This window comes from Thunnus thynnus, chromosome 15 (assembly GCF_963924715.1).
Source record: "Thunnus thynnus chromosome 15, fThuThy2.1, whole genome shotgun sequence".
Classification (NCBI taxonomy): domain Eukaryota; kingdom Metazoa; phylum Chordata; class Actinopteri; order Scombriformes; family Scombridae; genus Thunnus; species Thunnus thynnus.
Window position 1 is genome coordinate 3,425,919 of NC_089531.1, and position 12,819 is coordinate 3,438,737.

Here is a 12,819-nt window from a genome sequence, read left to right on the forward strand (position 1 = left end):
TGGTCCATCCTGCTTCAAACATCACGTTCTGAAGAAAACACTATGATCAGAATACAGCATGCAGTTTTTAAAATGAAGAAATCAGTTTTTGACAAATAAATGACACAAGACAACTAAAGATTATTTTCATTATAGGTCACTTTTTCAATTAATTGTTCTTCTATAAAATGTCAAATAGTAAAAACTGTTCAGATTACATCTTCAAAGTTCGCTTGACCAGAAATAAAAGCAGAAAATAAGCAAATCTTCTCACTGGAGATGCTGGAAGAAGATAATCTTTTGCATTTTTGCTTGATGAATGACTTGGAGCACGAAGTGATCATGAAAACAAGACTGAGTCTGTACTGTACTTGAGCTAAATGCTATCATTAGCATGCTAACATTCTCACAATGATAATGCTTAGTCCAGCGAGTTTAGCTTATTAGCGTATTAGCATGCTAATCTTTTGCATTTTTTGCTTGATGACTGACTTAAAGCATGATGTGATGAAGGAATGTTGTTCCTACTGGTGTTTGGTTTAATCTAATATTACAATAAAATTAAATAGAAATGGGTAGTTTTACATTTTACAGTCCTGATTCATGGTTATTACACAGAAACTACAAAGTGTGTTTACAGGTAACAAATCACAGCATTAAAAGTAGATTTTTTTACTGTATTACCTTAAAACAAAAAGAATTTCAACATTACCTCATTATTATCAGGTTATTACCTCATTAATGACACTGTATTACCATGTTTTAATTGAAATATGACCTTATTATTGTTAGCAGGTTCCAAAACTTTACAACGATATTACTAAATAGTCCTGCCTTATTATTATCTTTATTATTACCTCTTTGTTTTTGGCCCCTTATTACCCTTTTACAATAACTTCTCTCTAATATTACCTAGATATACACATTGTTAATACCAAACTATTATCTGGTTATTATTATTTTAAAAAGTTACCTTGATATTTCTTTATTATTACATCTTTATTATAAGAACATTAACCTACTATTACCTTGTTATTGCTGAGCTCAAATGTAAAATGCAATTAAAAATAGATCTGTGATTTACTTTTTGTCTCTCATGTGGGTGGACAATAATTTTGAATTAATCATTTATTACATTAAGTTATAATTTGTTTACGTTTTAGATTGTAAATGATGGTGCACAGTTTTTGTGTCTAAATTAACATCACTCGAAATAATTTATAAAAAACTTGACGATGCAGTAAATTATTTTGACTTCTGATCACCAAACTGTCCACAGTGACAGACTTCAGCTCGACTATAAGTTAAAAATATATGTGAATCAATATATCAAAAGACGGCCTGCTGGTTATCATATTTTTTGTATCAGTATCTGCTCCTTCTGCTCTTTCTCACACATTATTACAGAGATAATTAAAAAACAACATTTAGCAAAAATCATTTAAATGATCAATTTAGTCTGAATTGCGCAGCCGTACTTTACAGTAAAAATCCTCTCAGTCTCACATGCTGATTGGACGATGGGTTTGATTGACGGGTCCGTGTGTCCGCTCAAGGTCGAGCCATCCAGCATGTGAAGGAAAACATCTTCACGGCGGAGGCAGGGATGAGGAGAGGAATCCCCAACGTCCTGGTGGTCCTCACCGACGGCCGATCCCAGGATGACGTCAACAAGGTTTCCAAGGAGATGCAGATGGAAGGTCAGAGTCGCCTTGTTTATGGTTTTATGAGCTGTGGGGCTAGTTTTCAAAGAATTAATAACTTACATATTTACTTGAATCTTGAATACTGATCCATGAAATCCAAGAAGAAAACCTTGACATCATTTTGGCTCATTGAATAGTTGCTTCATATTTGGAGGAAAACCTTTGAAGAGACCTGATCCAAATCCTTCCTCTGGTTGTCCAGATGTTATAAGTCTTGATGTTTTCCCTCTCTTTCACCCTGTGAAGGTTATATCGTGTTTGCTATCGGCTTCGCTGACGCTGACTACGGGGAGCTGGTGAGCATCGCCAGTAAACCCAGCGACAGACACGTCTTCTTCGTGGACGACCTGGACGCCTTTAAGAAGATCGAAGAGAAGCTGGTGACCTTTGTGTGTGAAGCCGCCACTGCCAGTGAGTAACAGAAGGTTTTGAGTTCATCAAACTGTTTTAGGTCGTTTGGTTAGTTTCTGGTTGTGGATTAAAGTCTAGATTGATCCTGGAAGACGTTCAGTCACTTTCAGTCCAGTTTGATGTTGGATGTAAAGTTGTTTTTCATGTGAAGCTTATTTATTTTTTAATTAAACGCAACTTTTTTTTTACCCCTCAGCTTGTCCAGCAGTACCGATGAGCGGCAGCACAACACCAGGTAACAGATCCACGTTGTTATTGTGTGCAGGGTATCTGCAGGTCTTGAAAAGCCTTAAAATCATTAAATTCACTTCCCTTAAATTTGATTAACAAAGGTCTTAAATATTTAATCTTTCCTGCTGTAGACAGTAAGAAAGTTGTAACTTATTTTGTGATTCTTCATTAGATGATTCAACCATTTTTTGTGCTTTGTGGGACGTTGTATACGTCACTATAAAACTTCCTTTTCATGGTGATAAAGCTTCAGTCTACAGGATATCTGCAGGTCTTCAAAAGCCTTGAAAGTTCTCTTAAGTTCTCTTAAAAGAGGAAAAAAGGTCAATTTTATTTGCAGGAGACTAGATTATATTTTTCCTTCCTGCTGTAGACAGTGACATTAGTTGTATGTTTTTTTTTTTCTGTGTGTGTTTGCGGCTGTCAGGAGACGTTTTACATCTATAAACTACATGTGAGACGGCGGATTGTGCTGCAGGAAGCTGTTTAATCCTTTTTTAGAGTTTCAGTCAGCAGCATCAGACCTGCAGAAAAACACTTTCACTAATGCAGCTAGAGTAGCAGGAAGCTCAAAACCTTAAATTAACTTAAATTACTAACATTTTCTGCCTCCTATCTAGGTCAAGGACACATTTATTGATTATATATATTATATAAAAATATGATATAAATATACTTACTTGTAGACCTTATTGTCCCTGCTGGTTTTCCGGTGTTCTTTGACTGGTAAGATGTGAAAAAGGTATTAAATTGGATTCTATAAAGGATCTTAAAAAGTCTTGTGTATGCTGCTGAAACCCCGATGTGTCAACTTCATCACACACTTGTGGTGAAGAGTGTTGCATCATCTCACAGTCGAAGCCTGTAACACATCAGATGCATCATACAGATGGAGGAAGTAGTGAAGGTACAGTAGGCGGGAGAGTATCCAGGGTGAAATTACTGCTTTTCTAAATGGATAAAGTGTGTTGATGCTGGGAAATAGGACGGCGACGAGCAGACATGTGGGGGTTTGCACAGAAAACACAATGGATGCAAGTGTTTTAATGCACGTCATACGCCACTGGTATCAACATATAGAAAAGAGAACAAGCAAGCAAGCAAAGTTTATTTATATAGCACCTTTCACAAACACCAGTTACAAAGTGCTTCACGGTCAAAGAAATAAAATAAAATAAAGTGAAATAAAAATAAAATAAAATCAGAATAAAGAAAAGCAAAGACACCAGATAAAATACACAAGTAGAGCAGATAAAATGGAAAAAATTAAGATAAAACAGCACATACTACCCAAATGCCTGTCTGAACAAATGGGTTTTTAGCTTTTTTAAAGGAGTCTACATCGTCCAAGGACTTAAAGCTTGTTGGAAGAGTGTTTCAGAGTTTAGAGGCTGCTGATTGGAAGGCATGATCCCCTGGGTCTTAAAATGTGTACGAGGTACACTTAGAAAGCCCTGCATGGAGGATCTAAGAGCTCGACCAGTGGTGTAGGGATGCAGAAGGTCACTAATGTACTGTGGAGCCATGTAGGGCTCTCTCTATAAGTGAGCACCAAAATTTTAAAATTAATTCTAAAATTTACTGGAAGCCAGTGCAGTGAGATTAAAATAGGAGTTGTATGTGACCATCTGTTGGATCGTGTTAAAAGCTTAGCTTTTTGAACAGTTTGTAAGCGTTGTATGGAAGATTTGTTAAGACAAGTAAAAATAGAGTTATAGTAGTCCAAACGTGATGAGATAAAAGCATGTATTAACATCTCCATTTCATTTCTTGATACCACAGACTGGAGTTTGGCTATGTTATCCAGGTGAAAGAAACATGATGTAGTTAGCATCTTAACATGCGCCTCAAAAGATTATTGCGCAGGCAAGACCGGGAGGATGAAGATAAGGCACCGAAGTTCTGCCTGATTGCTGACTGAAGATTGTCAGGGCCGAAGATCAGGACTTCAGTTTTGTCTGCATTTAACTGCAGAAAATTGTTTGCCATCCAATTCCTAATTGCGTTTAAACAATTGTTAAGTACAGAGAGTTTGCGACGCTCATTAGGAGAGAGCAGCATAGAATAAACTGAGCAAGAAATCTACTGTGAAGAATAGAGTTGTTCTCCATATCTTTACACAGTGAGCGGTACAGTCTGCTGTACACTGGTGTAGGTTTGTGTACTTTTACTAAGGATGTATGCATGTGTGGACTTTGTCTTGGATTACTGCTGATTGTTTCTTTCTTTCTAAGTGTGTCTGTTTTTTATAGTGTATAAACTTGGTGCACACACTGCAAACTAATTTCCCTCTGTGATAATATTAAAGTTAATCATAACACAGGTACCCAGAATACTCTCTCTGTTATGTTTTACCCTCAAACTAACAACTGCTAACAAGTCGGCACACAGAAATCAAATCAAATCATTTTTTTGCACTTTTAAAATACTAAAATTGGTATCAAATTGGTGGGAGGACCAACTGAAAAACAGCAGGTAATCAGCGCTGTAATTTTTACTGTAATAGGAAGATAAACATCACCCACACCAGCAAGTGCCTGCAATAATGAAACCACCTGACCTCCTCTTATAAAACAAATCTCTTCTAAATGGACCTAAAGTCATTGTACATTTCATGTGAAGGAAAACTTCATATTCCTTTTAATTTCAAATGTGCTTTTTACTCTCATGATTCTTATGATTCATCTATTAACTGGTTTGGTGTCTAATTTTACATGATGTTAGCGAGTCGACACTTCTACCTCCCGCTGTGTGTTGTTAGGTTTCCGTATGATGGAGCTGTTTGGGCTGGTGGAGAATCGGTACAGCAGCGTCTCTGGTGTTTCCATGGTACCCGGCACCTTCAACACCTTCCCCTGTTTCCACCTGCACAGTGACGCTCTGCTGGCTCAGCCAACCAGGTAAACACACACATCCAGACTGGTAACAGTTTTCTACCAGTCACAAAAATAATGCTGTTTCTATTTCAGGCTTTATTGTTGTCTGCCACATGAATCTCATATAGCAGACTGATTATCACAGTGAGATTTAATGGCAGCAGATGGTTTCTGTAAAAGAAAACAAGCTCTCATATCTTCAAATGTGTATTAATTGTATGCAGAACCCAAAGTCTACATCGTTTACTGTGAATACAAAGACTAAAATATATATATAAACTTCTGAATATGAAGATCAGCTGATCAAGATATTGAGAAAATCAAAACTAAGAAGGCTGCAGGATATTTACCTGAGTCTGTTCTGGCTCCAGAGGTGGAAGAAGTATTCAGATCCTTTACTTAAGTAAAAGTACCAGTACAGCAATGTAAAAATACCTGCATTAAAAAAAAGAAAATCCTACTACGATAAAAGTACATAAGTATTATGAGCTTGATGTAGTTAAAGTATTGCAGTAAAAGTACATAAGTATTATGAGCTTGATGTAGTTAAAGTATTGCAGTAAAAGTACATAAGTATTATGAGCTTGATGTAGTTAAAGTATTGCAGTAAAAGTAGTGGTTTGGTCCCTCTGACTGATATATTATTATATATGACATCATTAGATTATTAATAGTGAAGCATCAGTGTTAGAGCAGCATGTTACTGTTGTAGCTGCTGGAGGTGGAGCTAGTTTCAACTACTTTATATACAGTTAGCTAGTTTAGTCCAGTGGTTCCCAACCTAGGGGTCGGGCCCCTCCAAAGGGTCAGCAGATAAATCTGAGGGGTTGTGAGATGATTAATGGGAGAGGAAAGAAGAAAAAACAAAGTTCTGATACACAAATCTGTTTTCAGTTTTTGGACTTTTTCTCTAATCTTTCATTTTTGCTGAAATATTGGATCATTTGAACATTTATTGAAATGAAAGCATGTGAGAAGTTTAGAGGGAAAAATCACTATTTGGTGGAGCTGTTAACAACTCATAGACATGTGAAATGTGACCCCGACTACACACTGCTTTTTGTAAGACGTCAAAAGACAAAAAGTTTGGAAACCACTGGTTTCATCTTTAACAATGTGTTGTATTTTAAAAGCTTGTTATATTATCCATTGTGTCAAATCACAGGTACATCCATCCTGAAGGGCTGCCCTCAGACTACACGATTACCCTGCTGTTCAGACTGCTGCCCAACACCCCCGAGGAGCCGTTCGCCATCTGGGAGATCCTGAACAAGAACAACGAGCCGCTGGTTGGAGTCATCCTGGACAGTGAGTCTGGAAGCTCAGAAAGTCTATATGAACATATAACTATATTCCTCTTTTCCCTTATATTTCACTTTTATTCTTTAAGTAGAAACCATAGACTGTAAAAAAAAATATGGACGCAGCCACCGTGACGTCACCCTTTGGTTTCTGAAGAGCGGTTTTGGCAGTGCCTGACTCCACCTAACCTCCCGGCTGATCCAAAATGGGCAAGAGTGACTAGCAACCTGTAACTCAAAGCAGCCATGTCCTTAATTATGCATAACTTTACAGCTTAATAACATTTAAACGGGTGAGATATAAAGAAAATTCACCCCCCTGTACAGTCATGAAAGGGGAAATGTAAACGTGTATTTCTGCTGTAAAGTTGGGTATTTTAACATGAGCGTCTATGGGGATTGACTCACTTTTGGAGCCTCAAGTAGCCGTTCAAGGAACTGCAGTTTTTGGCGTTTAGGTGTTGGCTTCATTTCCAGCCCCGGAGGTTGCCGCTTGGTAGAAAGCCATCAAAATCATACACTGAATGTACAAAATACCAGGAGCACTTAGTGTTGTCAGGAAGGAGCAGTTCAGATAGCAGCTGTTCTTTATTGATTTCTATTATGAACTGAGGTCACAAAGGAGACAATGAATATAAAGGAAGTGTTTTTTTTTAAAAGTGGCTCAGTATCAGTGATAATCCTGTTTATTTTTGACAGCAAGCGTCTCCTTTACCTTCTTTTGTTAAGTAGTTTTTGTGTCTTCCTGCAGACGGAGGAAAGACTCTGACGTTCTTCAACAACGACTACAAAGGAGATTTCCAGACTGTCACCTTCGAGGGGCCAGAAATCAAAAAACTCTTCTACGGCAGCTTTCATAAGGTCAGAATCACTCTCTCTCTCTCTTTCTCTTTCTTTTTGGATAAAAGCGATAAAGCAGAACTTAAAAGTGATTCATACTTCCATTGAAAACATCCAACAACATCTGTGTTGTCATCTCTTTTGTGGAGTGTAAACAAACCTCAGCTGAGCTTTATGTCTGGTTGAGTTTCAGTGTGAGGTCACTATCAACCTCTTACTGACGCTAACTTCTCTCTACACTCAATGATGTGTTTCATGTGTTTCTCTGTGCAGAATGATGTTTGTGCAGAGTTGTGCTGAAAGGGGGAAAGTTTCTCTGTGCTCACATTAAATCTCATGATGATTCACAACTAGTTTGGAGGCGATTATGATCCAGTATAAAACTTATACAAGTGTGGACACACTGTGGATTTTGGCCTCCATCACTTCCATTGAAAGCACATTTGAAGGATCTTTTAATATCCAGTATGAACAGGAGGAATGATTACAGCGAGGAAAACCTCTTTCACTGTTGTTTTAACACACACTTGAACAATCGTGAACCCCTCCTTTAAAAACAGAACACAGTTTGGGACCAGAGTAACTGAAAGCTGACCCCCATTCTTCGACTGTATTGTAGGGATGGAAGTTGCCCTTCCTTCGTTCCGTCTTTCCTCTCCTCCTCCTCCATCCTTCCTCGCACTCATTCCTCTCTTATCTAAACCCCGGCTGAGCACTGACACAGTGGTTGGAGTCTTGACAGGCTGACTGAAGTTGAGTTGTGCCCTGAGTCTGAACCTGCTCACAGTCTTGTTGTGTGTCAGTGCTCAGGGACTCACTGACTGATCCGCAGTCACTTCTGTCTGCTCGCTGTCAGCAGAGCTTATCCCGCTTACCTTCTCACCTTTTGTTCTGCCAGCTCAATGTGTGTGTGTGTGTGTGTGTGTGTGTGTGTGTGTGTGTGTGTGTGTGTGTGTGTGTGTGTGTGTGTGTGTGCGTGCTGGATATGATAATCCTAGAGGACCAGCACCCGCAGTGCCTCCCTGAAGAGTCCGTATGATATTTGTGTCTGTTTGATCAGAGGACAGAGGACATCACTATTTGGGTTTTTAATATCTTAACATATTTTAAAAGATTAAATTGTCTCCTGTGAGTTACAAAAGTTTTTTGTAACCTTTTCACATGCTTTAGTTCAACTCTGAATGTTTCTGGTTTCCTTATTCCTGAAAAGCTGATATCTTGGAAATATGACAAGAGCGTAGAAATATCCTTTAGCGAGGTTTTTAAATCTGATGCTGCTTCACGCTTTCACACCCTCAACAGGATTTATATTACAGCTCTGCAGCGCTAATGCAGGTCGGAGAGGCTTCTGCAAAGGATGGCGTTGTGTTTATAAGTATGGATTTATACACACTGGAGTGGACAGGCAGCAGATACAGGACTCTGTGATCACAGCTTTACAGCTGACTGTCCAGATATTTAAGCTTTAAACTTTCAGATATTTTAGTATAAAACTTTGATCCTAACTGTCTTCTCACTGCAGACCTCAGACATCTAAAACCCTAGTGATTAGAGTTGTTCTGATATTGATACCAGTATCAGAAATACCTCCGATACAGCCTAAAATGCTGGATGAGGTTTTGGTGAGTATGTGAGTCTATGCACTGATCCAGTATCATGTAATACTGTTTCCCAGCAGCATCCTGTACACCTGTATGCAGTTTAACAGATTTTTTACTACACAAGTAGCCAATATCCATAAACAGCAAGCGACTTCTGTGACTTCAAGCACATGTCAGCAAACTTACATTTGTCCTGTGCGTTTCCATTGGGTGACAGGGGAAAGATAACGGGTCAACAGTGCAAAACAATCAACTTTAGTTGTAGTTAGTAGTTTCTACTGGATAAAACGGCCGTTTTTCCAGGAATCAGTTCTTCTTCACTGCTGTAAAACAGCAGCCTCCACAGCAAGTTACGCTGTGCTGCCACTGACAACAAATGTTATAAAACAGCGAAGAAGAAATGATTTCTAGTAATTTAGAGTAACATTAGTCAGAGCCAGCAAAATGTCAGCAATTTGGCAACATTTTACACCAGTAAAAGAGTGATGTATGCAGTATGCAAGGATTTAGTTAATATAATATATATATTAGATATTTATTTTTATATTATTATACTTTTTTTTGAACACACTGGTATTGGATCGGTACTCGGTATCGTCACATCAACATCTCAACTGTTTATCACAGTTATTAAATCGATTTCAACCAAATCCCTGAATTATTTACAAGAGTTTACAATTCTGTTGAATACCTGAAATATTCTCACAAAAACAAATCAAATCACAGTTGTTTTAACTTCAAAAGCAGTGCTGGTGGATGATTGACAGGATACAAGAGCACATTTTAACATCAGACTGTCTGCAGTTTATAAAAATATGTTCAAACACAAACTAGTTTCTGTTGTTTCTCAAACATAATGACTCCTGACCTGAAAACAACTGCTGTGTCTGTGGCTGTTAAACTACTATTACTCTCCTTACAACTAATACTGATGACTAATAATGATAATTAGTGTAAATAAAGTTCATTTTGGGGAAATAAGCTGTTAAAAAATAAAACTTTTCTCAGTCATCCTTGGAGTAAACATGTTACCTCTGCAGCCAGCAGGAGAAGCTGTTGAGCCTTTAACTCTGAGGACAGAAACAGTGAAGAGGAAGCTACTACAACTACTACTCATACTTCTACTACTACTACTACTACTGCAGTACTACTTCTAATACTAATAATAACTTATTGGTGCAGTACCTTTAATACATAACATGCAGCAAAATACCTCATTACAACACAACAACTCTGACTGCATGTACTACTAATACTCCCTAAATACTGCTGTTAATGCAACCAATACTGCAGTTTATTTTATAATTACTGTATATAACAAGCAATCTGTTCAATATACAAATTACACTCAGGTACTTTGTCTGTATATGATTATTCAAATAACGTGTTTTAAGTTTAGTTTGATATAAAAACAGACAGACTGATGATGGAGGTGATTTTCTCTGCTGCAGGTTATTAACAGTCTGCATCCTTCTGTTTGTAAAACTGTGTAATTTTGTAGATAATAATCATCTGTGGAAGCTGAACAGTAAACAGTAAAAGTAACGTCTTCCCTCCACAGTGAATGAACTGCTGCTGGCTGATAATAATGAAACCAGTCATACCGAACCATTACAAACTGGTAAATGGAAGAACCCAGTCAATTAAATCTATGAAATTCCATAGTATAATTGAGAGAGTTCCTAAGTCAAATCCAACCTTTACTTTTACTTTTTTTAAAGTTTTATTTATTCATATTTTTTATTTATGTATATTTGTGTGTTTTGTGTTTGATTTCTTGGAAAGTAATGATTGTAATAGATCATAACTATCAAATAAAGAGTATAAAAGCCACATGAATACACACTTTAGAATAAAATGCTGCATTTATTTCCTCTGATATTAACACAGTGAGTCTTTTTTCTTCTTTTGGTGTCAAGAAAAAAAGATTTCTGACTTTGCCAACTTCAGTTTATAGAATCAAAATGACACTTTTTAGGTTTCCTCACAGCTGTGTGTGTTTTTTTTAATATTCTCTTTGCCAGGACAAAAACATAGAACATTTTAAATTTAAATAAGTGAGAGAAATAAAGAAATAGAATATAGAGAAACACACACAGACAAGCTAAGGTATTAAAACAACTCATACAGTTTAGTTTATTTATTTTAGTATATTTCATTTGTTTCATAATAACTGAACAAAATCTCCCAAAAATCAAATAAACTTTTCTTTCACCGATCAGAATTTCTCTTTTTCTGTCTACAAAAAAAAAGTGGTTTGAAACAAAAAAATTAAGCAGCCAAACTGAAAAAAGTGACAGCAAAAGAGAAATCCTGATGAGTGAAAGACAAGTGGAGAGTGTAGTAATAGAATATGGCACTCTTGTATATTTTTCAGTTCATTTTTTGGTTTTAAATTATTTTTATTCACATTCAATTTGATATTTTTTGTAGTATAGCAGCCGTCCAGGAAACAAACAAACTGGAGAATCAGTTGTTTGCTGTTAAAAACTCTTTTTTCTCCACAGCGGTGTGTTTATAGAGGAGGGTTCATAGAGTTCAGGTATGTGTGTGAACGAGTCCGTACAGCTTCCAGTAGAACAGAATCACTGATGGTGTTACAGTTACAGAAGAGGAGGGTCGGTGGTGTCGAGGAGCCTCTTCATCCACCACACAGTCCAACACTTTACCGTCCATGATGTGTGACTGTAAATAGCTTCGTCACTCTGCTGGTTTCCAGCTTCATTGCAGGTTGTTATAAATGTGCTTTATCATAATACTGTGAAAACATTCGTTTGAAATATGAGGCTTTGTTTTTTTGAGGGAACTTTGATACTGGAAGCAAAATCAGGTTTTTGGTTTGTTTGTTTTTTGCTGAATAAGCCTCAGTAAAGCCTCACTTGGGTGCAGCATTTCTAATTTATTTGCTTTTAATTAATATGAAAAAGATAAAAGTATTATTAGTTCAGATTGTCTATGTTTGGGGTTTGTACAGTATGCGATTGCGAGCATGTTTCCACCGTGCGTTTTGCTGTGAAAACAAACATTACATTTATAGTCATTGCATATCATCTGCACCAGCAAATATGTTTTGCAGGAAACGTAAAGCCGAATTATCTTCTCTAATAATATAATGAGAAAATGTTGAGACTGATTGATCAGTAAAAAGTAACTACAGTAATATTAAACTTTCATATAGTTATGTTTAAATACTGGCAGCGCTTGGTTAAGGTTTAATACAGAAAAAGTCTGCAGTGACTTGAAGCACGAGACAACTTGTTCATTAATGTTTAACTGAAACCGCCATCTTTCATTAACTTTAACCAAAGTGCTTTTGTTAACTAAACCTTAACACACACAGGACTCAGGATGTGAGGCTCACGCTCTTGTGTTACATAACTGTTGTTCTACCTTTAATCTAAAAAAATTTGCCTCTGAATATAATCCAGGTAGTGATTATGTTTGTTAATACAACGTAATTGGCACAGAAACACAGTTTCTAGCAGACAGAGTTGTGTCACCATCAACTATTGAGCAGTCTCCTTATAAATTAATGTTTATTTAAGTCCTTTACCAGACTATTTGTTTACCACATTATTAAAACATGACAAACTGTTGCAGCACTCAACTGGAACCAAATATACATAATAAATATGAAGCATTTTAACACCCACTTATTATCAACGCATTAACTTCAGACATTAAATAACTGCTGGAAGTAAATAAATAAGATGAACGTTCTGATTCTGTATCTGTTAGTTATTTAAAATCCCCTCAAGTCAAAAACGTGTTTTTCTTATTGTTGCTCCACTTGGATGTTTAAGCTTGATTGTGCAGAATGATGTAAATGCAGGATTTGACACTTGGAGGCTGTTTTCACAAGCAGGATCTGTGA

General features: G+C 36.9%; 1 protein-coding gene across 6 annotated transcripts in view; it reads left to right on the forward strand.

Moving 5' to 3' along the window:
* LOC137198211 (collagen alpha-1(XIV) chain-like) overlaps nucleotides 1-12,819 on the forward strand; it is a 222,721-nt gene that overhangs the window by 143,124 nt on the left and 66,778 nt on the right. For all 6 annotated transcript variants that reach the window (XM_067611887.1, XM_067611892.1, XM_067611891.1 and 3 more), the window contains 6 exons: nucleotides 1,536-1,679; nucleotides 1,932-2,096; nucleotides 2,293-2,331; nucleotides 5,089-5,227; nucleotides 6,369-6,511; nucleotides 7,256-7,365. In XM_067611887.1, coding sequence (XP_067467988.1) covers nucleotides 1,536-1,679; nucleotides 1,932-2,096; nucleotides 2,293-2,331; nucleotides 5,089-5,227; nucleotides 6,369-6,511; nucleotides 7,256-7,365 — 740 coding nt within the window. The remainder of the gene's footprint in view (nucleotides 1-1,535; nucleotides 1,680-1,931; nucleotides 2,097-2,292; nucleotides 2,332-5,088; nucleotides 5,228-6,368; nucleotides 6,512-7,255; nucleotides 7,366-12,819) is intronic.